Source organism: Fusarium subglutinans (genome assembly GCF_013396075.1).
Source record: "Fusarium subglutinans strain NRRL 66333 chromosome Unknown NRRL66333_c0000014, whole genome shotgun sequence".
NCBI classification, from domain to species: domain Eukaryota; kingdom Fungi; phylum Ascomycota; class Sordariomycetes; order Hypocreales; family Nectriaceae; genus Fusarium; species Fusarium subglutinans.
Genome location: NW_023502077.1, coordinates 1 through 27,505, shown reverse-complemented (window position 1 = coordinate 27,505; position 27,505 = coordinate 1). Strand labels below are relative to the sequence as shown.

The window sequence follows — 27,505 nt, the reverse complement described above, 5'->3', positions numbered from 1 at the left end:
CGAAACGCTTTTCCCCGTCTCGTTTATTTAGCTCAGAATATCATCATCTTGTCGTTGGTCGGTACCTGATGATGTTTCCCCAAGGTAGCCTGCTCGTGTGCTGCCGCCTTGGTTGGATCTGGGTGTGTTTTCCCAGGCGCCAATATCATGGTGACGTTGACATTGAGATGCAGGTGGATCAGTTTGTATCAGATCGCCCCTACACTTGGAGCGTTTCTCGGCTGTTGGAGGCGCTCCAAAATATTAGAGTCTTACATAGTGCCCTGTCCGTTCTCTCTTACTGTGTCATGTCTGGCATCGACAAGGATTGTTTTAAAGAATTGAATCATGTATAGTGGGGTAGCTCGCTTTACGTACAGAGTACAGCAGAGCTCTCTCAGGTAGAGTGCGAGTGTGTGACGAAGCTGTTGTTTACTAACATGTTTAGAAGAGAGTAGGGAGACAAAAAGCTCATCCTTGTCAAGGAGAGATCGTGATACGGCATCTCCAATCAAATAAACAAACAATGACAAGCCTTTCTTTCGGTCAAGATGCGCATGCTTGTTTCCTTATCAACACAACTAACGTATGCACTCAGCTCCAAGCTTGGCCATTTGTCATCCCTTGCTCGCCGCTCACATAAGAGTACATACCTAGGCAGTGAGGCACACGACCAAACCAAATTCCTCCTCCCTGTTTTGAACAAACCCCAATCTTCTTGGCGCCGTGTCACCAACATCCGTGATCCAGAATCTTGTATTGTCTTGTCTCGTCTTGTGAATATTGGATCAACTGCTGCGTATTACGTCGGGTACGCCGAGTCGTAATTGGGGCGTACTTGGGTAAACTTTGCAGCCTTATTTGTGCAACTAGGCACGAGAGTGCCGATTCAAAGAGATCAACTGCCAGATTTCCCCTGGCTAAGATCATGGTCTGGCGCCTTCATACCAGTCAGTGTCTCTCGGATGAAGGATGACACCTCAAAAGCCAGATGCTATCCCTCGAATTCCAGTCCAGCTATCTCCCCGCTAGTGGTGTCCTATGCGCCTTGGCTTACCCGCGCTGTATGCAAGAGGGCTGGCTAGTGCCAAGATTATCTGCAAATCAGTTGGCTATGCCTGTCGTACTCCGTTGTTCGTCGGCGGGCAGTTGACAAAATTAACCGTACACAGTGATCTGCGATCAAACATGACTTTCCAGCTGTCTAGGAAGATCATGAAGTTGCATAAACCGAGCTCTAATGACTGAAAAGACCCAATCAGATATTTAGAGGTGCTTCTCGTAATTCAATGACTTGCAGAAAGTCTAAAAGCTAAATTCAACATCCAATCCCAACCCAGAATAATTACTTCAACCATACACCAGAAATACTGCCCCGCTTCACCGCCAAAATTGTAAATTTTTGGACATGGCTGCAGTATCACGTAGAGCAGCCTCAATTGCAGAGCGCAAGCGGGCATCTTTGGTGAAGTAACCTTGTCGCTACTTGCACCAGCTGCATCTCACATAATCAAAATGCCTCATAAAGATGCTGACCACCCAGTGGTCAAGCGCCAGAAGACTGCGGCGCCCGCCAATGCTTCAAAGGCTGCATCAGACTCTTCGAGAATCTTTGCGCCCTTCCGTGTATGTCCATCCGACTGAGAGTTGTGCTCCAATAGCTAATTGTTACGCTTTAGACTGTCGGTCTAGTATCACCTACGAGCGTCCCCTTCACATCGATCCCTCTCGGAAAAACCACCTTTCAAATCTCAACTTCCGTTGGCCGATCTATTCAGACTTACGATCTTCGTCGCGGATTGAACCTCGTCTTCATCACTCGCCCCCAAACCCCCGCCGACATCACCGCGACTCTCGCCTGGAAGGAAAAGGTTTTCGCAGCATGGGGCGGATCGAAGAAGGGCGAATCTCAGGGTATCTGGGTGTTCCAGAGGGGCAAGAAGGTCGATGAGCTTGCGCTGCCCTCGGACCTCAACGAGCCTGTCAAGCAAATTCTGATCCTGGGAATATGGACTATCGTCGCTGCTACTACGCGAATCGAGGTTTTCAAGACGGCCACTCTAGAGCACTACACCACTATTCACACTACACCTGCCAACAACCGCGGCAACGAAATCACTGGCGGCATTGTCTCTATGCCAACTTTCCTCAACAAGATTTTCGTGGGTCGCAAAGATGGTTGGGTCGAGATCTGGAACGTCAGCACCGGCAAGCTCATCTACACTATTCTTCCTCCGGCTCCCGATTGCGGTTCTATAACATGCCTAGAGCCTAGCCCTGCTCTGTCTCTTCTGGCTATCGCTTATTCTGAAGGAACTCTCATCATCACGAACGTTTTAACCGACAAGGTTACTCTTCGCATCGAGGCTGGAAGCTCAGAGGCGCAGGTCAACTCAATTTCTTTCCGGACTGATGGTATGGGAGCGGGCAATGATGGACGAAAGGATGGTGTTATGGCCACAGCGACAGCTGCCACTGGAGATGTCACATTTTGGGACTTGAATGGTGGCGGCCGCGTGATGGGTGTTTTGCGAAGCGCTCATAACCCTCCTTCTTACGATGGACCGCTTGTTCGTGGTGGAATCAGTAAGATTGAGTTTCTCCCTGGGCAACCAGTCGTGGTGACAAGCGGTCGCGATAACTCTCTGAAGTCCTGGATCTTCGACGAGACACCCTTCTCTCCCATTCCTCGAATCCTTCACTCTCGCAGCGGCCATGCTGGTCCTGTCAACTGCCTCGAATTCCTTCCTACCGACTTTGAGGGTGCCGATGCCGGTAACAAGTGGTTGCTCAGTGGTGGACAAGATCGAAGCCTCTGGGGATGGAGTCTACGCCGTGATGGTCAGAGCACAGAGTTGAGTCAGGGTAACATTCGCAAGAAGGCCAAGAAGATTGGTATTCTAGCCACAAACCCTCTATCTCATGGGCCTACAACAACTCTGGAGGACCTTAAGGCCCCTGAGATTACTTGTATGGCGTCCTCACTGAACCGAGATGGTGGCATTGGTTCTATGCCCGGTAACCAACCTATATGGCAAAAGTCTCGAGACAGGAAGAAGCCCCAGGATGCTGAGGTCAGTGGTATGACTGGCTGGGAGAGTGTTGTCACTGCTCACAAGAACGATCCTTATGCCAGGACATGGTTCTGGGGCCGAAAGCGAGCTGGTCGATGGGCTTTCCCTACTGGAGATGAGACCAACGTCTCTACTGTTGCCATTAGCCCTTGCGGTACCTTTGCGCTTGTTGGTGCTGAATCTGGTGGTATTGATATGTACAACCTTCAGTCAGGAAATCACCGCCAACGATTCCCTTCAAGATTGACCGCGGGTCAAGCTCGCCAGCTCAAGATGCAGCAACTACGACAGGCAGACGATATCGTACAAATGCATGCCGAGGCTACTCGCCAGTTCCCCGTTGGTACCGGAAAGCACACAAAGCGTATTACTGGGCTTGTTGTCGATTCCATGAACAAGAACGTCGTGTCTTGCTCTCTGGATGGCAAGATTAAGTTCTGGGACTTCTTGACCGGAAACCTATTAGAGCAGATTGACTGGGCACCTATGACATTCCCAATGGGATGTAGATACCACCCCGCGAGCAACCTGCTTGCTTTCTCATGCGACGATCTATCCATTCGGGTGGTCGACATGGAAACAAAGAGAACCATTCGTGAGTTCTGGGGGCCTCAGGGCGCCATCAACGATTTCTGCTTCTCCAATGATGGACGATGGATCATCGCTGCTTCGCAAGATTGCGTCATTCGTGTATGGGATCTTCCCACGAGTCACTTGATCGATGCCATCAGACTCGAGAAGCCTTGCAAGGCGCTGGCAATGTCTGTTACTGGCGAATACTTGGCTGCAACAATCGAGAACGAGCTGGGAGTGACACTCTGGACCAACAAGGCCCTATTTAAGCATGTTCCAACACGTCAAATCTCCGAGAAGGAGATTGGTCAAGTCTCTGCTCCGACAGTATCTGGCGAGAACAGCCATGGTATGCTGGAGGGTGCGTTTGAGGAGGAGCAAGTTGAGGATGAGGATACCGTGGTGGCACCAACGATTGAACAGCTCAGCTCAGAACTCACAACGCTGTCTTTGGTCCCCAAGAGCCGCTGGCAGACATTGCTGCACCTCGATCTCATCAAGGAGCGAAATAAGCCCACAGAGGCCCCCAAGGCTCCCGAGAAGGCGCCCTTCTTCTTGCCTTCGACGACAGGAAAGGAGAACCCTATGGCTTCTAAGCTCCAGGGCGAGACTGAGGCAGAGAGCAACTCTCGCATCACAAGAGTCGAGAAGGCTCGTTTTGAAGAGGTTCTCAGCACCAAGCTTCGAGCTGGAGCAGAGACAGGAAGTTGTAAGTCACATTTCTCCAACATCACAACCATGGCCACTAACGCATCACAGATGATGAGTTCATTGAGCATCTCAAGTCTCTCTCCCCCTCAAGCGCGGATCTCGAACTTCGCTCGCTTTCTATCGGTGATGGCGATGAGGACTCGAACGAGCTGTTACACTTTATCCGCGCTTTGACAGCTCGTCTCAAGACTCGTCGAGACTATGAGCTTACTCAGGCGTGGATGACGGTGTTCCTGCGATTACACTTTGATCTGGTGATGGAGAACCAGGATCTGTTGGCGGCGTTGAGCGAGTGGAAGTCATATCAAGAGAAGGAGTGCAACCGACTGGACGGACTGGTTGGATATTGCAGTGGTGTAGTTAGCTTCCTGAGGAGTCCAAGGACATGAGAAGCATAAAATAGTATTTTGTTTAACGTTGAAATAATGGCGTCTGATTTCATTGCATGAGGGAGCATCAGGTATACTAGACAATAGAATATTCGATCCCGAAGCCCTTAATAATGTTTCTTTGCTAATGGTTCATCTCTTCAAATCGTTATACACTGATTCTCGTGAGCCTCGCGCTCGATCCCACTGAAACGAGCCACTTCTCTCTTCATTCTCTCCTGCCTTCTGCAATTCATTGAGATACAGCCTTTCTACTCCCCCTCTTGTAGCATTCATCTTTCAAGTAATTTATCCTATACGTCCTAGTTCACCGCGTTTGTTGCGCGTTTGCGCTGTCATCCGTATCATGATCGAATGGTCGTCGCGAAAGCTTATGCGCCTGTATTTGAAGAGGCAACCGCAGGGGTTGATCCCGTCTGGTTGGCGTCGGCATTCTAGACCTGCTCGGCACCCCAACCGGCATCTTCGGCCTCGCGCATGTTGCTGGGGGGCTCGATGGAGGGGACGAACTCGAGGGCGATGTAGGCAAGACCGACGATGCCGATGATGCTACCAGCAATCTTGCTAAGGATGAAGTTACCCAACAGAAGACAGCCAATGAAGACGTAGACTTGGGAGTGTTAGCGATGGGTTGGTGTGGTCTGTTCTAGGTATTACTTACAGACACCACGGCCGATGAAGGAGAACATGAACGAGGCATGTCGGGAGACCTGGGGAGGGATCTGAAACTCTGCGATCTGTTAGGCTTGGCGCATGGGAGGTTCGGTCAGTGTCGCAACATACCGAGCAGAGCAATGACGAGACCAAAGACGATCATGTAAGCGCCGACAACAATGGGTTGACTATAAAGGCATTGTCAGTATTCGCGCTGTCGAGGTGTTGCCTGGATGCGAATTGATCACTCGGCGCAGGATTGTAGTACACGTACAGGCCAAGATGGAAGATGGACGCGATACCACCGAGGACGGTGATAACACCAACAGCCAAGTTGACAATGCGACTACAGTTGAAGGCGATGGTTAGCAACGTATTCTCGTGACGATACTACAGTGCAATGTAGCTACTCACAAGGTGTCAGAGAGCTCCATGATAATTGATTTATTGTTGACTTGAGGACTGCGCCGGAGGGAATCGAGGTGGAATCGAGTTTAATACTGAAAAGTATCGCGCAGGCAGCAGTTTAAGGGCAGTCGCGTCAAAAGGCAGACGAATTGTGATGGGAGGCGTATGTAAGTGTTGCAAGGTGACGAAGACGGACGGAGACGGGAGGTGAAAAGCACAAGGAGCAAGATTACGTAGGTAGCCCCGAGTTTGAAGCTAATGACAGGCTACGCCTCAAAGCCCCCCCCCCCAGACGGGACCAGCCTAAGCTACAAGTTTTAGAGGCTTGGGGCGAGTCTTAGGATTCCTTTACGGGGGGTTCGGCCAATGAGAATGCAGAAGCTGGTGATCAGGAGTTGGTAGTGGAGTTGAATGAGAGTTTTGGCGAATGACATCAAAGCGTTTCCAAAAACAGCAGAGAAAGCTCAAAATCAGCCTCAAGAGACAAAGAAAAGAGAGAGAAGAGAGACTGAGATGAAGCAGTCGAATCTTGGTTTATTTCCGAGATTGGAATGATTATTATATCCTTGTTACGGAATGGCCCGGCTGTAAAAGGCTCGGGCCGTTGTCTTGCCCGTCAATGGCGCAATAAAGAACTCATGAATTTGAGCCGTAGAGCTATGCATCAGGCTCATCATGATACTCAACTACACAACATTCGAAATATTGGTATTATAGCTCATGTCGATGCTGTAAGTATTACCACAGAGATGTCGAAGTGACTTGGTCTCATATTTTACAGGGCAAAACTACTACTACTGAGCGAATGCTCTATTATAGTGGTGTCACGCAACGTGTTGGAGGTGGGCATGCATATCTTAGACTCACTGACCGACCAAATATACTAACTAAGTGTAGATGTCGACTCTGGAAATACTGTAACTGACTTCCTCGACTTGGAGCGAGAGAGAGGTATCACCATTCAATCAGCAGCTATCACGTTCCACTGGCCTAGACACCAAGCACTCGCACCAGGAGAACATGCAAAAACGATCAACCTCATCGACACTCCTGGCCATCAAGACTTTCGTTTTGAAGTCGATCGCTGTCTGCCCATTCTCGATGGAGCAGTCTGTATCATCGACTCAGTCAAAGGCGTTGAAGCTCACACAGAAAGAGTATGGGGATCTGCTCATGAGTTCAAAGTACCCCGTATAGTGTACTGCAACAAGCTTGATCGAGAGGGTGCTTCGTTCAAAAAATCAGTCCTCGAGATCGGTACACGTCTGAAAGGATGGCCGCTTGTCTGTCAGATCCCTTGGTGGGAGAAAGAGGACTTTGTTGGTGTGATTGATATTGTCAACAGAGTCGGATACCGATGGAAGTCGGAACGTGAAAAGAAGCGATACAATACTGAGGAGCTGAAGGAAAAGCTCTCAAGCACAAATAAAGAGCTTTTGCCAGAGATTGAGACCGCGAGACAGGCGTTGATTGAGGGTCTTGCGGATTTTGATGAAGCTATCATGGATGAGTTTCTGGCTGAAAACGAAAACATCGATGGTACTCTGATAAAAGAGGCTATTCGGCGAGTTATCAGAAGTGGTGATGGTCGGGTCATTCCAGTGTTCGCTGGTTCAAGCTTCCGACATATTGGTGTTGAACCCTTGATGGACGCTATCACAGATTATCTACCAAGCCCAGACGAACGCCCATCAGCAGAAGTCCGAGTCGGGTCAGCAAAGCATCGCTTGACAGAAGTTCTCGAAAACAGCCCCAAGTCTGCCAGGAACCAGGTTGCGTCTATTTCCTCCGTCTTCAAGGTCTTCAACCATCCCAAGGAGGGTGTCATCAGCTTCGTGCGCGTTTATCACGGCACTCTTACCAGAAACGCAGCAAGTTTCAACACCAATATTCTAGCCCATGAAAAGCCCATGGGTATACTTCAGATCGCTGCCAACAAGACACAGGATATTCAATCGCTTGGGGTCGGGCAGATCGGAGCTCTGAGGGGACTGAAGAAAGCCCGTACAGGCGATACACTTGTCACGATGAATGCAAACAAGCCCATTCCTGAGAACTTCCGTCATGTCAAGATTCGACCTCCTGAGATCCCACCGCCCGTGGCGTTTCTACAAGTTGAGCCATATGGTAACGTTGCTGCTCAGCAACTCCAGATCGCCTTGGAAAATACAACAAGAGAAGACCCAAGTCTACGGTACAGCCGAGATCCCAAAACAGAACAATTCACAATTCAGGGTATGGGCAAGCTTCATCTCGACGTTTCACTATACAACATGAAGCAAAAATACAAGATCGATGCCGACTTCGGTCCTATCGAAGTTGACTACAAGGAATGCGTCACAGAGCCCACGCGGCCACAATACACAGTCTTTGACCGTCCCGTTGCCGGCAAACCCGGCAAAGCTTCTTGCACCGTTGTCCTGTCGCCACTTGAAGATCATCATCACGACACTTTGTTAGAGTCCTGTATCGAACGAGACGGCAACATATACCACGTCGCTATTCCCTTGACAGATGAGGCTAGCACTCTCGACTTTGACCCAGAAGAGGCGAGGGCGCAGCTTCTCAACGGAGCTATTGCAGGTCTGGCGAGGGGCCCTCGTCGTGCCGCTCCTATTCACGGGTGCCACGTTACTATCACACTGGACACAGAACCCGGCGCCTGTGAAACTCCCACGGGAGGACACTTCAGCACTGCCGCTAGGACTGCCGTCCAGGCTGCTCTTCGCGATGCTTTCGAGAAAGAGAAGATCGGCATTCTTGAACCTATCATGCATGTCACCATTACATGTCCAGAGGTTGTAGCCGGTACGGTTCAGCATGATGTCACTGCTGGTGCTGGTGGTCAAGTTCTTGAGGTCAATGATCGGTCTGCTGAGTCGACTGGCGATGATCATATTGATGTGTCCAAGATTTACACCCCTCCTGATCCATATGACTCTATTACTTCTCTGCGCGGTAAGAAGTCTTCAGCGAGAGTTGTTGAGATTATCGCCAAGGTCCCGTACAAGGAGATGCTGGACTATGATAACCATTTGAGAAGCAAGACTGCGGGGCGACACTCGATGACAATGTCCTTTGACTCTTTCGCCAAGGTTGTTGGCCATCGCGAAAAGGGTTTGTAAAGCGATGGTGCCGAGGGTATGGCTTTGGGCTTTGTATCACGATGTATGTAAACTAGATGAAAGAAAAGCTTGTATAATATGTACCAAATTCTATCTATAAACAAACAAATTGCCGGGTCCTATCAATATCTACTGCGTAGAACTAGGGTATTTCCGTCTGTGCTGCCGAACTAAAGAATAACGCCAGGGGAAGAAACATCGCTCGCATGCTCATTCCATGCTAGGACTCGAAGAAAGAAATAAAGATAAGGGAGATTCCATCTTAGATGGATCGCTTCTTGAGGCCACAGGTCTCGAGGCACTTATCAACACCCAGAGCAATGCTCTTAGGGACAGCCTGGCGGACCTTGTCGATATCCTCACCAGCGATGCTCTGGCCAAAGGTAGCAGCAATGACATCGTCGCTCAGAGAAACAAGCTCATCAGCGATCTGACCAGTGCCAAAGTCCTCGGTTGCAAAGGTAGCGATGAAGGTAGCGGGTTCGCAGTCAGGGTTGAACTGGGTGTGGATGGAGCCTTGGTAGAAGGGGGTCATCATGTTGGCTGTAAGCTCAGTGCGGATAACACGACGCTTGCCGTCCTTGTCGAGGACGCCGTTCTCGGGGACCATCTCGGTGATGAGACGGCCGGAAGTGACGACTTGGAGTTCAGCAGATCGAGGGTGAACGTGAAGAGTGTTCATGCCGCAGGCTGATGATGATATGTTAGTGTTGCTATTGGAGATGATAGAATATAAGAGAAACTCACGATCGATTCTGCCAAAGGCCATGCCAGCGCCAGTACCAACAAGAGCAGGGAAGTTGGCACGGTTAGCAGCGATGAGCTCGCCGCCCTTTCCAGGGTTATCTTGCTTCTTGTTGAAGTCAAAGACAAAGTCATCGTCCTCGGGGAGGAGAGCAAAGCGGTCAGCGGCACTGAAGATATGTTAGTCATGTGGTCGTAGCCAAGTCATCGTTGGGGGCTGCTTACGTATCAGCGAGTCGAAGCTGGGCAGTCAGACTGAGAGGCTTGCTAGAGTCTCCTCGTCGAGTGTTGCGAGGAGCTGCTTCGGCGAAGGAGGTGAAGGCCAGGACGGCGGAGACGAGAGCAGTGGTGAACTTCATTGTGAATGATATCGAGGTAGAAAGTTTGAAGAGGAGAATGAGATGATGTGAGATGAGATGAAGGCTGTAGTGAATATATGACTTGTAATGCTTGAGTGATGCTATGAATGATATCTCCAATCTCAGCCGGACACCACCATCTTCTTATACCCATTCTCATCTCCAAATAACCAATGAACCCAGGCACACAAGACTCACGATGCTGAGCTGTCAGACCCAGGAACAGGAACAAGACAGCCTCAGAGCCTCTGCACTGCACTGCACTGCACAGCACAGCATATTCAAAAATAGTCAACATCCTACGGAAGATGGCATATCCGTCTTGTTTACCAGCCTCATCCTAGCGGCCTTGGTGCTGAGCGAGAGTCGTTGATTGGTGGTTTGCCGCTATTTCGAGGGTTCGTGGGCTGTGCAAGCGACGCCAACGCGCAGTAATCGCCGGCCCCTCCAAAAATAATCAAGTAAGCGCTTCTCTTCTGCGATGTCGATTCCTGTCAGCACCAACGGCGGCATTTTATTCTCACGGAGACTGAATGATCCGGTCAAAGTGTCGAATGAGATGGTTTTGTTGGGTTTGTTGGCCAGGTTTCCCCAGGTTGAGTGAGGAATCAACTGGGGGTTTCTGGTTATAATTATCATCGGCCTCTATTATGGGCTACTTACGTGTGTAAGCACAGCCGATGTATTTAGAGATGTTTTGTTTCTTGTCTAGAATGAGAGGAAACATCTCCACTGTTTGTAAACATTTCGCTTATCTTTGATTTGTAGTTCTTACAACATTCAAGCACTGTTGGCGCATCGTTCAGAGAAACAGGAACAAGTTATCAACTTGAGCTTCGTTGGTGTACTCCGCAAAGTCAATTATATTAGATGTTTCAGCTATAGTTACCCTATGTTTTGTAGATCTTTGATACAGCCACTGTAATCAATACGTCAGAAACAAACCCCAATAGTCGAAACTTGAACCCTTTTCATTAACGTGGCTTCAGCGCCCTGCAGGTCATTCATCCACTTTGTTCTTCTGTGCCGTGCGCCACTCCCGCCTGGAGTTCGTCATATTCATTGTCTATTGTTTTGAGCCGAAACGAGACACGGCTCTCGATGCTTTGAATTACACTTTATCCACTAAGAAATACGCCCAGTTCTGGAGCCGTCAACTACCGACCACGATCTGATTGATTCGATCATAAAACCTGGATTTACCCTGGAGCATCGTGTCTCTTTGCTTCAATCTCAATCCTCCCTTCAATGGACTCTTGTCACAGGTAATAGCTTGGTATGGTACAGATTCCAGATGAATCATAGTACAAGAAAACTATGCTTGATTTATACTACTAAACTACCGAGACATTCCATTGTCATAGTTAGATCTCAGTATTTCAGCTTCGTCAGAAGTTGGCAGAGCGGATAGGCATACCGTTCCTCTTGACCCATCTCCTGACTCCTCTAAATCCACGGACAGAATTGCTTGTCCTTATCGCATTGATCAGTCCCCAGATGCTGTAAATCCTAGGAATGTTTAGCGACTTTAAGCGACATTCGGATCCTCAGTGATGCGATATCGGTAGCTCGTATCGTATAGTCTATGCCCCCTCTTTCAATGTATCGTTCAGCTGAAGGAAAGGGATTGAGACTTTCAGAGACATTTTTCAGTTTCAATCACACCGATATTCGAAACGTGATAGATTCCATGCGAGAGTCTTGCACGATACTAAGGTACCTCCCTATAGAGTCAAACTCCACGACGAAGGAAGGAAGCTGTTGAGTCACGTGTGAGTGTGACTGTCTCAATCTCGTCCTGTCATTCTGCTTCCTGATATCTTCAACTTACTTACCTTACTGTATTATACTCGTATAAGCGGCTCGTACATAAACATCGAGATGGGGCCAAAAGTGTTTATATTATCCCGAAACTTGTCGTTTCTCGTACGGATTTTGTCAGCTTTATTATTCCACCGACCAATTCGCACTAAACAAGGGAGCATGACGTCGATCCTCAGCCGAATACACTAACAAAACAGTGAAATTACTGACCCCTCTTTGGAAGGTGACTGCTGCCATCAATCTTATCTTGACGAGAAGACCTGACTCGCCCTCTAGATTTCAGCACTCAAGCGCGTCTCCCTGACCAATTGCGAGTGGCACAGCACGCGTTGAGTAGGCTGTCAGTTGTGGCTCCGAGCCGTCTGGGGACTGTTTGAACGCTAACCAAAGACACATTGGCCCAGGAACCATGCTGGGCTTTAAGAGCCAATGGGCCAATGTGAGTCTCTGTCGCAAGCCACAGGAAAACGTCCAGGGGTAGCGTGTCGAGGGCGCACTGGCACATGGACGTCCAGATCCTAAAATCAGGGACAAGACAAACCAGAATCAAAATCTGAATCTGAACGAGAAGCAGAACCGAGACAATAGCGGTTACATGACCTGAATAAACCCCAGGATCTCTCTTACAATGAAGCCTTGGTGGAAAACGATGCCGTTGCCCCATCCGGCCCTCGTTCCGAACATGCTGGTACCATGGGCCGCAGAGTCGTCCCTCTTTGGCATCGACAACTGCACAATTAAGCATCACCTTGACATGATATGGTTGACTCTAATCTGCTCCGAGCGTGATCCCCTGAGCCAAGAACTCGAACCAGGCACCGTCTCAACAGGATTGGCTAGATCGAGGCCAGGGGTCAGACATGCCAACGTCTGATTGGAGACGGTTACATTACTCGACCCCCCGTCACAGGAGGGCATCCACACAAGAACAGGGTCTCTCACTTCCATGCAGGTACCGTGAGGCCATGGCTCAGCATGGGGCCTGACCACGAGCCCACTCAGACGAGGCCTCGCCTACGGCTCAATCTCCTTGTTGTGGGTGACTGCGCTGGTGTCCGCGCTTCTGCCCATGGCTCATTTCCTGGGGATCCATATCCATCTCGTGGACCTGTCGATCTCTTAATATTCATGTCCTTACTTCCTTGCCTGTCACTCATTCTTTTTTGTTTCCTTGCTTTGTTAAAACGTTTCTGTCGCTGGTCCGCGAGTTCATCGACTTTTCCTCGTCAGCTGCATCACTCGTTCTGTTGCTCGACGACAATTACACTCTTTTTTACCAAACGCCCGTCAGGATATATGCCTCGTTCGTGACAATAGTTGAAGGACTGGAGGTATTCGCGCATATAAAATAAGAACAACCGTTCTGGAATTTACCGAAACGAAATCGACTCGTATTCATCGACGACAATCTCAATGAGACTCATCAACCTCTCGGCTGCCCTTCTGGGCGCCTTGTCTGCGCCATCAATGGTCGCTGGCAAGCAACACGGTCACCGTCACAATGGCTTTGAGCAATTGCGACAACATCTCCCCGTTCAGTCTTCGACTCTTGAGAAGCGTGGTGGACAATGCCAGTTCCCTACCGATGACCCCAACATGGTCGCCGTCACTCCCGATGAGAAAAACGCCGGCTGGGCTATGAGCCCCGATCAGGAGTGCAAACCTGGATCTTACTGCCCTTTTGCCTGCAAGCCCGGTATGGTTATGAACCAATGGGATCCGGATTCCACATATGAGTATCCCGCTTCAATGGTACGCCCGACCTGTATCATCTAGTAACTTCGATGCACGCAACTAACAATTCTCAGAACGGAGGTCTTTTCTGTAACAAGAATGGTGAAATTGAGAAGCCTTTCGAGGGCAAGCCCAACTGTGTTTCTGGCACTGGTTCCATTGAGGCCGTTAACAAGTGTGGTTCCAAGATGTCTTGGTGCCAGACTGTCCTGCCTGGTAATGAGGCTATGCTTATCCCTACTCTTGTCACATCTAGTGCAACTCTGGCTGTTCCCGGATCTTCGTACTGGTGCTCCACCGCTGCTCAGTAAGTCACTCATGTCTTGTTGATCATGGAAGATCTCTAACGATCATACAGCTTCTACATCAACCCCCCTGGCACTGGTGAGGAGGGCTGCATCTGGGGTACCGAGTCTGAGCCCATTGGTAACTGGAGTCCCTATGTTGCCGGTGCTAACACTGAGGCCAACGGCCAGACCTTTGTCAAGATTGGTTGGAACCCTATCTGGGAGGACTCAGCTCTGAAGAGCAAGCTGCCCGACTTCGGTGTTGAAATTCTGTGCCCCGACGGCGGCTGCAATGGCCTTCCTTGCAAGATCGACCCTGCCAACGGCGAGGGCAACGTTGGCAGCAGCCTGTCCGCTAAGGGTGCTGGTGGCGCTGCCTTCTGTGTAGTTACCGTGCAGAAGGGCAGCACTGCTCAGATCGTTGCCTTCGCTTCTGGCAAAGGTTCTTCCGGCGGTGGTGACGATGACGATGAAGACACCGAGTCCTCTACCGCTGAGGCTAAGTCCTCTACCACAGCCGAGGCCAAGGTCACCACTTCAAAGGCACCCGCTGTCTCTACCACTGAAGAGCCTTCGACTACCGCTGAGCCCACCACCTCGGCACTCCCTACCACCACTTCCTCAACCTCAACCTCCACCTCCACCACTAGTGTTGAGACTACCTCTTCTGCTGAGTCTAGCAGCACCACCAAGCAAGAGACTTCCTCCAAGACCACCACCGAGGAGCCTACCTCAACCATCTTCACCACTGCTACGTCCAAGACCACCAAGCACAAGACCACCAAGAAGGTCTACCCTACTGTCAAGCCTGGTATCTTCCGTGAGAACGGAACCTCTACCTACACCTCCGAGTCCGAGTCCGAGGAGACCGCTGCCGCCACTGAGGCCGACTCCGGAGCGGCTCCCACTCAGTCCAAGGAAAGCGAGGCAGGTCGCCACCAAGGCAACACTGCTGTCGCTGGCCTTGTCGTCGCATTCATCGCCGCCGCTTGTTTCTTCTAATTTCTATATCCTTTGACGACCACTTACCACTGTCGTGACGCAGCTGGCATTCTATTCACAGAAACTATTTTCTACGACATTCCTTATTACTGGTACTTTACATATATTATCAAGCCAACTACCTATCGGCGATAGTGTCTATTGTCTTATTACTAGACTCCCCAGTAGTCTTCTGACTGTTGGGGTCTGGTTGCTAATACCCGCCCCGGGTATAATATTCTTCAAGAGTCCCTTGTCTGGGTTCTCCTGTGGGCCCGTGGGCATTATATACAAGTTTCAACGCTTCATTTCACGGTCGATATACCCTTTTTTGCACACATTTGAGACTTTTTGGATGTTTGAAGAACACAAGCGATGGTTTTAAGTTTATTCTCGCGATTAACGACGTATGCACACATGAATCAGAGAGTTTAGGAGGGGAAAACTTCTTGTATGGTTGTTGAAAAAAGCAGGAGATGGTGTGGTTCAGTCGATGGGATGATGCTCGGCCATCTCGGCTTATTATTATATAAAAACACTTTTTTGACTAGACATATTTAATGGGTGTGATGAACGTTGTCGCACGCAGCTATTGGAAAAGAAATATGTGTCTGGTCGTTTTGATTGCCACAAGTACATCCTCATATTATAGCCATACTCTAATCTTACTATCCCCTGGGTATCATACAGGCAATGATATTATACAAACGCCATCAAGATGAGTTGTGATCTAAGTATCCAAGCTAGGTGATCTAGCTCGACCACCCATCTCCCCTTGCTTTTTACTCCTTGACCCAACCGGGTACCTCATCAGGATCGTAGTCTTCATATCTCCTTTCTCGGTTTATTTGCCAGACATTGGGCCAGCCAGCAAGCACAGGGCTGCCCTTGGCTTTGGCACCGATAATAGCGAATCGTCCTTGCCCATGAGCGATAAACCCATGCATCAAACCCTGCTGAACAAGTGTTGCGACAGTCATCTCCACGTCCTCGAATGTGACCTCTGCGTTACCCCAGATCATACCCTCATTAGGCCGGAGAGATTTGGCCCCTCCGGGTGGCGGAGCTAGCGTAGATGTGGCTTCGGGATTTTGAGCATTGTTCTCGAGGGCTTTCATAAGGAGAGGGTTGACGGTATGGGAACGACCAAGTGAGCTTGGCCCTGCTGGGAGCCAGCCTTCCAGGCGGTGTTGAAGGTATACCGCGAGTGTATGAAGGTCTGCAAGGTCGAGTGTCGCGGCTTTTCGGGATAATGCATCAGTTGGTGGGACATATGTGAGGAGGAAAGTCTTTCTGCTTAGTGAGCGCCAGAGCAGAGGTCGTAGTCGGTTACCGAGGGTCAAAAGCAAGCCCTTATCAAAGAGCCATGTCTCGTGTTGTGCAAGATGGTGCTGAAATTGGATGAAGTTGCCAGATCTGATAGCCTGGCAAATGGGGAAGAAAACAGGCGCCAGGGTCTGACACTCTGGGCGCTGAAGCAATAATTGTGATGGAAAGCGTCCAAGAAGGATATTGCAAGGGATAAGATAGGTGAGAATGTTAGTCCGGTGAGAGACCAGCTGCGAAGGGGTCTGAAGGTATGCTCCCTCAAGGCACAGCGCAGCCCGGAGGTAATGGTTGTTTGAGAAGTTGAAGCGGCCTAGGTAGTAGAGGAATGTGACGCGCTGAGCAGCTGGGTAGAGCGATAGTGGCGGAGAGATGGTGGAAATGTTGACAAAGATCATTTTGGCGAGATGTGTTCTTCGGCACTTTGATATGATCAGCGATATATCTTGTAACATATTGAGTTGTTACATACTGCAAATAGAAGCTTGAGAACGAGGTTGGCAAACATGTAAACGCCAATCTTTTTGCCCTCTGGTTTCGCATAACGACCACTGGATCGATCTGTGAGGCATGTGGTGAAGATCTTTTGGATGATTTCTGCTGAAGATTCTGCGATGCTCTTGTCCTCATCTACAGCACGTAGACGACGCGCCAGGTCAGGGCGTTTGTTCAGAGACATTGTGAGACGAGCCAGCGTCTCTGAGAGGGACATGCTCGTCTTGAGTAGCATTGCGCCGTAGGTTGGGTGAGCAAAAGCAGTTGCGCAAGAGCTATAATATCAAAGATTAGTTCTCATAGCCGTAAGTCATCCAATGTTTGATATCATACTTGACAAGCCCACTAAGCAATTGATGCGCGCCCAGCAAATCATCATAATTGACGTCGCGCCAGAACGCCATATAGTCCTTCATAAAGGCCACAAAGCCTGGCCACACGGTAGCCTGACCTTCTGGTACATCATCTTCCTGAGGTAATGTCCTTTCAACGATGTTGTCGAGGCCTTGTTGGCGGAATTGAGAGCGAAGCTCAGATGCGAGGTTGTGATATTGCTGAGGAGAATTAGGCTCTACCTGGAGCCAGGCGCGAAGCTCGTCGCCATTTTGAGTGCGGATAAAATTGCGGATCTGGGTGAGAAAGTCGAGGACTAGAGGCATCGCGAATGATGGTGGTGATTGAGGGGAGAGAAGAGTTGAATGGTGAGGTTGAGCTGGGGTTCCAGGTGAGTAAGGTCAGTGAGTGTGTGAGTGGAAAATAGTATGGCTCCACTGTCTCAGTCTTTGTGAAAGGAACAGTAAGAACATCTCCCATTGTTCTCCCTAAACACTCCCTAACTGGTAGACCAGTCTTATTATCAGCCAATGAAACTAATCCTAGTACTTATGTATGATTCTACTTTGCCAGTGGAATAAAGTGCTATTTTATGTGAGAGAATGGCTCATCATGACAGCTTATCAATAGCAGGGATCGCCAGTGCTCATCATGTTACCCTGTACCGAGAGATCATGACAACTGCTCGGCTTGATTCTTGGAATAATGGTATAAACATGGTAGGTACAAATACGAGCTGCATTGAAACAACCATTCTTGCTATTATTCAATTTTTATTTTATTTTGATTTGTTCCTCTACTGTCAATCATAAATACCCTATCGTTATGGCTCATAATCCTTTTTATACAGACTCAACACGCTGGACAACCAATGCAGTCGCAGCACCACCGCCGTTGCAAATAGCAGCAACACCATACTCACCAGGCTTAAGCTGATGTAACAGGGTTGTCAAGATTCGTGAACCAGAGCTGCCAAGAGCGTGGCCCAGTGAGATAGCACCACCCAGAGGGTTTACCTTGGCGCCCTCAAGACCCAGAATCTTAGAGTTGGCCAGGATCACACTGGCGAAAGCCTCGTTGAACTCCCAGATGGCAACCTGATCCTTGGTGATACCGGCGCGCTCGAGAGCAATGGGGACAGCCTTGGAGGGAGCAATAGGGAAGTCAATGGGAGAAGTGGCAGCATCAGCATAACCGCAGATCTTGGCCAAGACACGGGAGCCAGAGCCGTACTGTTGGGCAATAGCCTTGCTTCCGAGAACAAGAGCACTGGCACCATCATTAAGAGTCGACGAGTTGGCAGCGGTAACAGTGCCACTTCCGTCACGAACGAAAGCGGGCTTCAGTGTGGGGATCTTGTCGAATTTGACATCGTTGAATCCCTCGTCAGTGTCGATAACAGTCTCGCCCTTTCGCGACTTGACGGTAACGGGGGCGATCTCGTCCGCAAAGGCCTTGTCGGCCCAAGCCTTTTGCGCATTGCGGTATGACTGAATAGCGTACTCGTCCTGCTGCTCTCGGGTAATCTTGTAGGTCTTGACAGTGTTCTCGGCGCAGTTGCCCATGTGGAATTGGTCGTAAACATCAGTCAGACCGTCCTTAATAAGACCATCCTCCATCTTGACATGGCCAAAGGCAGGAAGACCACTGGCGCGGGGCACGTAGTATGGGACCTGTGACATGTTCTCCATTCCACCGGCGATCTGAGCCTCGGAGAGACCCAGCTGAATGTTCTGAGCAGCCAGAGCCACGGCCTTTAGTCCAGAAGCGCAGACCTTGTTAATAGTGGTAGCCTCGATCTCCTTGGGCAGACCAGCGAAGATAGCGGCCTGTCGAGCAGGCGCTTGACCAACGGAGCCCTGAAGCACATTGCCCATGTATACATCGGTGATCTTCTCGACGGGGACCTTTGACTTTTCCAGGGCCGACTTGATAGCGACAGCGCCGAGCTTAGGAGCCGATACTGACAGGAACGAGCCATTGAACTTGGAATACGTTAATAAATCGGTACAAGCATTAGTCGAATTATAGGATACTGTACCTTTGCTGTAGGCGTTCGAGAGGCGCTCAGGATATAAGCGTCCTGGATCTCCTTGCGCAGAGCAGGCCGTGTAGAGAACTGTCGCGCGCCATTCACATGTCCAGCAAGCTGGGCCAGCCGGCCAGCGGATCGTAGTTGAGCAGGAGACATTTTGGTGTTTATGAGGGGGTATCAAGACGTAACAGGACAGGCAGAACAGAACAGAAGAGAGAGAAAGAAGAGGATGGGAATGGACTGAAGGAATAAGTAAGTAAGAAGAAGACGACCTCGGGTATCGTAGTAATATGGCAATATACATCCGCTTCGGTCCTCTTCGGCTTTCAGCGGGGGAGGGCCCGAGGTGGCGGCCACAAGCTCTCCCGTGCCGAGAACTACAAATCCGGGGGAGTTTTACAGGTGACGTCGAGCCTGGGGTACAAGCTAAGCGGCGACATTGGCTTATAGTCCGAAGTACCTTTTTGTCAGATCTGGGGACGGACTCTTTCCACCGCTGCCTACATGATCATACTGTAGTTTGTTTCGATTTACTTGCTTTTCCTTCATCGGAATTGGTTGTCGGTTCCGAAATGCCATAGTTTAGTTCCCAGAGCGGCCTTCGTCCCCCGCGGCCATGTGAAAGCTCCGGGTAGTGGGGGATATAAAATAGGCATCTTGACAGTCAGCGTATAATTATACAATCATTTTTGCCCAAGAAAAGTTCCTAATTAGGACTAGAAAGAGGATATGATGCTTATAAAGCAAATGAAATACCTCTCAAATCTTTGTAGGCTCCGAGGATGCCTCGAAGTTGTTGCGGCTCGGCCGGGTCACGTGCGGCGTTCTCGGTGAACAGGTGAGCAGGTGAGGCAAATGTTAGGCGGACCTCTCTCGCCGTGCATTGATAGGCCAGGCCGATAAGCATGCTTGATTGGTAGATTGCATCACCCAACTCCTCCGCTGTGGAATCCGAATCATCGACCAGCCTGTCCATGACCAATCTCCATCTCCGCTCATCATCTTGCACCGCCAAATCTTGAGATAGTGAATCGTGCATGCAAATCATTTCGCTCGGTAGAAATATTCGTCAAGCACAGCATCCACGTAACGATTTCTCTCGTTCAACGGCATTCAGCTTCTATCCTTACATCCGTTCTCGCCTTTCGACCTAGTCGCTATCATGTCTACCGCTGCTCGTCGCCGTCTCATGCGAGACTTCAAGGTTCGCAATTTTTGACGATCACCTACCACCAGATCAAACCTCGCTGACTCCCGCGATAGCGCATGCAGACCGATCCTCCCGCCGGCGTCTCTGCTTCACCTGTACCAGACAATGTCATGACCTGGTTCGTACGCCCTCGTCGACATCGCCGACCCTGAACACAAATACTCATCATACGTCTTGTAGGAACGCCGTCATCATCGGCCCCGCAGACACTCCCTTTGAAGATGGCACCTTTCGACTTGTGATGCAGTTCGAAGAGCAATACCCCAACAAGCCTCCTCAAGTCAAGTTCATCAGCCAGATGTTCCACCCCAACGTCTACGCCACCGGAGAGCTTTGTCTCGACATTCTGCAAAACCGATGGAGCCCTACGTACGATGTCGCTGCTGTCTTGACCAGTATTCAAAGGTGGGCAGTATAAATCGTCGCCGATTAAAGGCGTTCGCTGATCTTTCAACAGTTTACTTAATGACCCAAACACTGGTTCGCCCGCAAACGTCGAAGCTTCCAACCTCTACAAGGACAATCGAAAGGAATACACCAAGCGTGTCAGAGAGACGGTGGAGAAGAGCTGGGAAGATTGAACGGCCGAATTCCAAAAGGACAGACAACGGAATACCAACGTCGACCTGTCCAGCAAGGTGACAGATCAGGTTGCTCAAACAATGGAAGTGCTCTGCAGCCTAAAGCTGCAGCGCATTTTATGTACATGGCGTTTTGGGGCACGAGGAGTTTTAAATTGACTAAACTGCATTCGAGGCGTTGCAAGCGTCCAGGAGGAAGCCCCGGGAACGTTAGCTTATGATATCACGAGGGTTCATCATGAAGAAAGGAGTTTGATGTTTCTTGTACGGATAGCACCTTTGTTTATTGCCCGAGAATGACTCTCAGCGAAGTGATCTGCCTACGTTATGCTCGCTAATGAAGCGGAATGTGTCAAATAGTGGGGGGGGGGGCATTGTGTATCCTTGCTTGTCAGGAATGGTGACATGTCGAAAGAAAACTTAGGACCTCGATCTTAAGTGATAAAAAGACTTAGGTAACTGAGCACAAATCTAGGAGATCTTTACTGAGTTAAAGATATCTTATGCTGAGTTTATTTTGACACCCTATATTAAGGTCCCGTGTTTTCCTGCTCCTCGAGGAATGTTTAATGACTCTTATAGTTTGGTTTCATGTGACACTTTGCCAAAGAACGCCTAAACGATCGTTGCATGAACTTAATATCCTCCCTTTGCCAAGCGCTTATTGCTTGGGCGGACAATTTAATGCACTTAATATTGAATGCTTGAGGCTGATGATTGGCCATTTGCCAAAATAGGTAGTGTGTTGACTACTAGACTGACGGCACCATGATGAACCCCTCGACGCAACAACCCGATACCTGATGACAGTGAGCCAAAGAAAGACCCCGGCAAGTCTCCAAATTGCATTGGTCAAGTGAAACAAGGCCAACAATCTGGGCCATAACTTAGCTTCAAAGTTCAACGTTCTTTCTGGGCACATCCCTCCGGGAGGCCTAATCTCCAAGGGGTTAAAAAACCCAAAACCTCTAAAGAGTCCCCTAAATTATAGGACACCTACCCCCCCGGAGCAGCCCTCACACTTGAGGTGAGTCCCCGTTTCGGCCCCTCCTGGCGCGCGTCTCTCTGTGTCTGACCTATCACCTTTCAAAGCCCGTTCTCCAACAAATGCCCACCGCCTCTGGTTGCCAACAACACACACCTGGGACGTTAGGTTGGCATTCATTTGTTGTTGACAGTCGTCGATACTTTTTATTGCTGATCGCACGTCAAACCACACCTAAACAACATTATCGTGCATATTATCTCTATATACAACCGTACGCCCTGCCAGCGAATCACGAAACCCTGCTTGCATCTTGGCTCTGCCTTGATCTGCATCTACGACTCGGCCTTTGTTCAGAGCCCATCTCGCTTTATCCAAGTCTAAACATCCCTCTATTATCCTCTCTCTTTGTTTAAGGCCCCCCTCTCGCCGCCATTTTGTGGCTCATTGCAACAAACTTGCGGCCCGCATCTTCTGCGACCCCCCTCACCCCCCTGAAGGTTCGCTTCAGAGCAACCAACGATCGAGCCCGACTTTTTTTTCCCTTTCTCTCGGGACGACAGCACCGCGGCCGATGATAACGTTTGTTGCGTGACACACAGCCTGCGTTCAATATGTCGTCCGCAAATAGTATCAAGGTCGTGGCCAGGTTTCGACCTCAGAACAAGGTCGAGCTTGAGTCGGGTGGAAAGCCCATCGTATCTTTCGATGGCGAGGATACCTGTACCGTCGCCGTATGTTTGTCATTCCCGTTGCTTTGCTTTGCGTTGCGTTGCGTTACTGTTCACGGCAACGTAAACATACGGTGAGACCTCATAGCTAACATGTTCGGCAGTCCAAGGAGGCGCAGGGTAGCTTCACCTTTGACCGAGTCTTCGATATGGGATGTAAACAACAAGACATTTTCGACTTCTCGATCCGATCTACCGTCGACGATATTCTCAATGGATACAACGGAACCGTCTTCGCCTACGGCCAGACCGGTGCCGGTAAGTCTTATACCATGATGGGCACCAACATCGACGATGATGAGGGTCGAGGTATTATTCCCCGTATCGTCGAGCAGATCTTTGCCAGCATCATGTCCAGTCCCGGCACCATCGAGTACACGGTCCGCGTCAGTTATATGGAAATCTACATGGAGAGGATTCGAGATCTGCTTGCGCCACAGAACGACAACCTGCCCGTCCACGAAGAGAAGAACCGAGGTGTCTATGTCAAGGGTCTTTTGGAAATCTACGTCTCAAGTGTCCAAGAAGTGTACGAGGTCATGAGGAGAGGTGGAAATGCACGAGCTGTCGCCGCCACGAACATGAACCAGGAGTCCTCACGATCCCACTCCATCTTTGTCATCACCATCACACAGAAGAATGTCGAAACCGGCTCAGCAAAAAGCGGACAGCTGTTCCTTGTCGATTTGGCTGGTAGTGAAAAGGTTGGCAAGACCGGTGCCAGTGGACAGACTCTGGAGGAAGCCAAAAAGATCAACAAGAGTTTGAGTGCCCTGGGAATGGTCATCAACGCCTTGACTGATGGCAAATCCTCACATATTCCTTACCGAGACTCCAAGTTGACCCGTATCCTGCAAGAATCTCTCGGTGGTAACAGTCGGACGACCCTTATCATCAACTGTTCGCCCAGTAGTTACAACGATGCCGAAACCTTGGGTACACTAAGATTCGGTATGCGAGCCAAGTCGATCAAGAACAAGGCCAAGGTCAACGCCGAGCTGAGCCCTGCCGAGCTCAAGTCCCTTCTCAAGAAAGCACAAGGACAAGTCACGAACTTCGAGAGCTATATCTCCTCACTTGAAGGCGAAATTCAGATGTGGCGAGCTGGTGAAGCTGTCCCCAAGGAAAGATGGGCCACACCTTTGACTACCGATGCTGTTGCTAGAACCAAGGCTGATGCCAGGACATCGACACGGCCATCCACTCCCTCATTAATATCAGACAGCCGATCAGAAACACCTGCGATATCCGAACGAGCTGGCACTCCCAGCTTACCGCTTGACAAGGACGAGAGGGAGGAGTTCCTACGACGAGAGAACGAACTGCAGGACCAGATCTCGGAGAAGGAGTCTCAAGCTGCGTCGGCTGAGAAGCAGCTGCGAGAGACCAAGGAGGAGCTGGCCTACCTCAAGGATCATGATAGCAAAGTCGGCAAGGAGAACGAGAAGCTCACAACCGAGGTTAACGAATTCAAGATGCAACTGGAGAGGCTCACATTCGAGAGCAAGGAAGCTCAGATCACAATGGACGCCTTGAAGGAGGCTAACTCGGAGCTCACTACCGAACTCGACGAGGTGAAGCAGCAGCTCCTCGATGTCAAGATGAGCGCAAAGGAAAGTGGTGCCGCTCTCGACGAGAAGGAGAAGAGGAAGGCCGAGAAGATGGCCAAGATGATGGCTGGCTTCGATTTGGGTGGCGAGGTGTTTAGCGAGAACGAGCGCCATATCGCCGAGACGATCGAGAAGGTCGACTCGCTTCATGAGCTCAGTGCAACTGGCGACAACATCGCACCGGATGAGTTTAAGGCACTCAAGGCTCGATTGGTGGAGACCCAGGGCATCGTTCGACAAGCAGAGCTTTCCATGTATAGCACTTCTTCAAGCGAGTCCGACTCGAGGAGGAGGCAAGAACTTGAAGCCCGTCTTGAGGCTGTCCAGGCCGAGTACGAGGAGATTCTTACCCGTAACTTGGGCCCTGAAGATATCGAGGAGGTCAAGGCCCGACTCGAGAACGCTTTTGCGAACCGCCAGACTGCTCAGTCGCAGTTTGTCGAAGAGCTGAAGGAGGATATTGCCCAGAAGGCTGCCGAGAACACAAGAATGAAGACCCTTATCGAGGATCTTCAACAGCGTGTCAAGGCGGGCGCCACTGCGCCAATGGCTAACGGCAAGACGATCCAGCAACAGATCGCCGAGTTTGACGTGATGAAGAAGAGTCTCATGCGTGACCTTCAAAACCGATGCGAGCGTGTTGTTGAGCTCGAGATTTCCCTTGACGAGACCCGAGAGCAATATAACAACGTTCTCCGATCGTCCAACAACAGGGCGCAACAGAAGAAGATGGCGTTCCTCGAGAGGAACCTGGAGCAACTCACCCAAGTCCAGCGCCAACTGGTCGAGCAGAACTCTGCTCTCAAGAAGGAGGTTGCCATCGCTGAGCGCAAGCTGATCGCACGAAACGAGCGTATCCAGAGCCTGGAGAGCCTGCTACAGGATAGTCAGGAGAAGATGGCCGCTGCGAACCACAAGTATGTACCCCTGAACGACACTCCTTATCTCATGAACTTGACTAACGATCATCTAGGTTCGAGGTTCAGCTCGCCGCTGTCAAGGAGCGACTCGAGCTGGCCAAGGCCGGCAGCACTCGCGGTCTTAACTCGCCCGGTGGCTTTAGCTTTGCCAACGCCGGCAGCAGGATCGCCAAGCCTCTTCGAGGAGGCGGCGGCGGCAGCGACGCCCCCAGCATTCCCACGATCCAGAACCTTCAGGGCCAGAACGAAGGCAACACCAGCAGCGGTAGCAGCAGCAAGCGTGCCAGTTGGTTCTTCACAAAGTCATAGACAACATAATGAGGGAATAAAGATAAATAAAAGAAGAAAAAGAGCTCGCTGCTTTTTTTGCTTATGGGCACGGCGTTGCGAGCAAGATCTGTTAGACACAAACATTCCTCCTTTTCATACCCCCCCTTTTTCCATTCAACGATGCCCCCGTTCGACAAAGCTTTCTGAAAAGGTTTCTCTTCTTCTCTTCTGCTGCTTTCTACTTTGTTGCCCCCCGATTTCTGTTTTTGTCTCTTTTTTTTTCTGCTTCTACTATAAGAAGGCGATAGAGGATGGGGCGGCTACGATGATTTGGATTTATGACAGGCATCGCGATGGGACCATGGTAGGACGGATGGAATTGTTATATGGCTGGCGCTCTGGGCGCGAGAGATGAGGTGAGATGAGTCGAAGGAGAGAGAGTGAGAGGATAGGAGATGAGACAAATATCAGCAGCAGCAGCAGCAGCAGTGGAGGAAGCTTGCATGAGTCTTGTCACGACCACACAGCTTAAGGCACGAAGTATAAGAGAGTCAATGAATTGATTGAATTTCTAACTAAACAAACATTTTATTTTTATTTCTTGCTTATATCAAAGAGCTATAACAGAGTGGTATTCTTGACGGAAAGCTTTACAATCTAAACCGTTTACATGCCTTTGTAGACAAGGACAACAGGCAGTTAACCAAAGGGATATCATCAAGTGACTAGTCGTACGTAGAAAGCGCGGATCATTCATTTACATCTTGATGTCCTGGTTGCCATCACCGTTGTCACTTCCCATGGAAGCCAAGAGGATGACCTGAGGGATGATAACGGCGAAAATGACACAGAGGGCAGCGAAGGTGACGGCGACGATCTTGACGCTAAGCATGACAATACGGCGCCAAGCAGACTTGGAGAAGCTGGACCAGGCGTCGCGAACAGTAGCATAGCCGAGGCCACCGACAACGACGGGCTCGATACGGCCATTGAAAGAGCGGTCAAAAGGAATGATGGTGTCGGCGTCAGCGGGGAGAAGAGAGGCCTGGACTCGAACGAGGACAACGTAGGCGGGAATCTGGATGGCGACCTGGAGAAGAACAGCGACGAGCAGGATGCCGAAAACGCTGCCGAGACCCTGGAGCTGAGGAATCTCAGTGGTCTGGTCGCCGCCAAACAGGTAGAGAACACCAAAGGTGCCGAGGTTGACGATCTGAGAGGCAGCCCAGAAGATGAGAGTAGGTCTCCAGGTGGCGGCGAAAGTTGTCTTGAAAGGAGGGAGACGGCTCCAGAACTTGAGAGGAGAAGGAGGTGTGATGACGATGTGAACCCAGGCAGCGCTGAGCTGAACGCAGACGAGAGAACCGATCAAGTTGGACAGAACAAAGGAATAAGGAATGACGGTGTAAGTGATGCCGTTGATGAGGGCCGTGACGACAGCCTGGGCGATGAAGCATGGCAGACCACGGAAGATGGCGCGGAAACCACCAGTAGATCGGAGTAGGCGCCAGGTGGCTCGGAAGGACGAAGTAACGGGACGGCCGTGACCAGCGACGGGGACAGAGGAAGTAGAGGCGGGCTTGGGCATGTCATCGTTGGCGAGAGGCTCGACGGGGAGAGGTTCGTAAGCGGGAGGTTTCTCATCTTCGACGATGGCGAGAACGGGGAAGACCTTTTCGAAGGTGTAGTTGATCTAATATGTGTTAGGTAGGCTGAAAATGCGAATATTGATCAAGGCAGTGCTTACGAGTACGAGAACAGGGAGGAAGAGGATGAAGTTGGCGAGGAATACGAATCTCGACCAGTCGGGGAGTTGCTGAAGCTCATAGCCAAGATCGGGCTTTGGCATGTTATCGCGCCGCATAAGCAGCGATCCGGCGGAAGACAACATGTTGAAGATTTACGATATAAAGAAAAGAGGTTTGTTTTGATAAAAAGGAAGAAGAAAAAAAAGAAGACGGTGATGAATATCCTCTTGAGGTGAGTGAGATGTGATGTTGGATGGAGGAGGGTGGTTTAATGGAATGTCGAAAAGTGGCTCTGACGGGGGCTTTATCAGTTATGTCCGGGCAGATCGCGCAGTGGAACTAGGCACCAGGACCCTCTCGATTTAGTGGGCGATGACGGGACAGGGCGTTTAGGTTACAGGGGGGGGGGGGGGGGGGGG

At 50.2% G+C, this 27,505-nt stretch overlaps 10 protein-coding genes across 10 annotated transcripts; 5 read left to right on the top strand and 5 right to left on the bottom strand.

The window, feature by feature from the left end:
- Positions 1-1,494: 1,494 nt before the first annotated feature.
- On the top strand, positions 1,495-4,726 carry FSUBG_1737 (u3 snoRNP; the record flags this gene model as incomplete). Its single annotated transcript, XM_036679436.1, has 3 exons — positions 1,495-1,605; positions 1,659-4,335; positions 4,386-4,726. 3 exons carry the CDS (start codon positions 1,495-1,497, stop codon positions 4,724-4,726), a joined length of 3,129 nt encoding a protein of 1,042 aa, XP_036542654.1.
- A 434-nt stretch (positions 4,727-5,160) lies between these two features.
- On the bottom strand, positions 5,161-5,814 carry FSUBG_1736 (golgi apparatus membrane TVP15; the record flags this gene model as incomplete). The annotated part of the gene is made up of 5 exons (XM_036679435.1): positions 5,161-5,336; positions 5,388-5,456; positions 5,510-5,568; positions 5,655-5,726; positions 5,795-5,814. 5 exons carry the CDS (start codon positions 5,812-5,814, stop codon positions 5,161-5,163), a joined length of 396 nt encoding a protein of 131 aa, XP_036542653.1.
- A 633-nt stretch (positions 5,815-6,447) lies between these two features.
- FSUBG_1735 (elongation factor G) lies at positions 6,448-8,913 on the top strand (the record flags this gene model as incomplete). The annotated part of the gene is made up of 3 exons (XM_036679434.1): positions 6,448-6,519; positions 6,570-6,630; positions 6,686-8,913. The coding sequence occupies 3 exons, from the start codon at positions 6,448-6,450 to the stop codon at positions 8,911-8,913; spliced, it is 2,361 nt and encodes a 786-aa protein (XP_036542652.1).
- Positions 8,914-9,175: 262 nt separating this feature from the next.
- Positions 9,176-10,016, bottom strand: FSUBG_1734 (spherulin 1A precursor; the record flags this gene model as incomplete). Its single annotated transcript, XM_036679433.1, has 3 exons — positions 9,176-9,603; positions 9,661-9,827; positions 9,883-10,016. The coding sequence occupies 3 exons, from the start codon at positions 10,014-10,016 to the stop codon at positions 9,176-9,178; spliced, it is 729 nt and encodes a 242-aa protein (XP_036542651.1).
- Positions 10,017-13,253: 3,237 nt separating this feature from the next.
- On the top strand, positions 13,254-14,863 carry FSUBG_1733 (murein transglycosylase; the record flags this gene model as incomplete). Its single annotated transcript, XM_036679432.1, has 3 exons — positions 13,254-13,592; positions 13,649-13,881; positions 13,933-14,863. 3 exons carry the CDS (start codon positions 13,254-13,256, stop codon positions 14,861-14,863), a joined length of 1,503 nt encoding a protein of 500 aa, XP_036542650.1.
- Positions 14,864-15,624: 761 nt separating this feature from the next.
- Positions 15,625-17,322, bottom strand: FSUBG_1732 (CSN12-signalosome component; the record flags this gene model as incomplete). The annotated part of the gene is made up of 3 exons (XM_036679431.1): positions 15,625-16,590; positions 16,641-16,938; positions 16,997-17,322. The coding sequence occupies 3 exons, from the start codon at positions 17,320-17,322 to the stop codon at positions 15,625-15,627; spliced, it is 1,590 nt and encodes a 529-aa protein (XP_036542649.1).
- A 516-nt stretch (positions 17,323-17,838) lies between these two features.
- Positions 17,839-19,187, bottom strand: FSUBG_1731 (acetoacetyl thiolase; the record flags this gene model as incomplete). The annotated part of the gene is made up of 2 exons (XM_036679430.1): positions 17,839-18,981; positions 19,038-19,187. The coding sequence occupies 2 exons, from the start codon at positions 19,185-19,187 to the stop codon at positions 17,839-17,841; spliced, it is 1,293 nt and encodes a 430-aa protein (XP_036542648.1).
- A 1,006-nt stretch (positions 19,188-20,193) lies between these two features.
- On the top strand, positions 20,194-20,822 carry FSUBG_1730 (ubiquitin-conjugating enzyme E2; the record flags this gene model as incomplete). Its single annotated transcript, XM_036679429.1, has 4 exons — positions 20,194-20,235; positions 20,295-20,359; positions 20,422-20,646; positions 20,699-20,822. 4 exons carry the CDS (start codon positions 20,194-20,196, stop codon positions 20,820-20,822), a joined length of 456 nt encoding a protein of 151 aa, XP_036542647.1.
- A 1,599-nt stretch (positions 20,823-22,421) lies between these two features.
- FSUBG_1729 (kinesin heavy chain) lies at positions 22,422-25,377 on the top strand (the record flags this gene model as incomplete). Its single annotated transcript, XM_036679427.1, has 3 exons — positions 22,422-22,541; positions 22,643-25,065; positions 25,122-25,377. The coding sequence occupies 3 exons, from the start codon at positions 22,422-22,424 to the stop codon at positions 25,375-25,377; spliced, it is 2,799 nt and encodes a 932-aa protein (XP_036542646.1).
- A 718-nt stretch (positions 25,378-26,095) lies between these two features.
- FSUBG_1728 (ubiquitin conjugating enzyme) lies at positions 26,096-27,229 on the bottom strand (the record flags this gene model as incomplete). The annotated part of the gene is made up of 2 exons (XM_036679426.1): positions 26,096-27,031; positions 27,086-27,229. 2 exons carry the CDS (start codon positions 27,227-27,229, stop codon positions 26,096-26,098), a joined length of 1,080 nt encoding a protein of 359 aa, XP_036542645.1.
- Between the last annotated feature and the right edge of the window lie 276 nt (positions 27,230-27,505).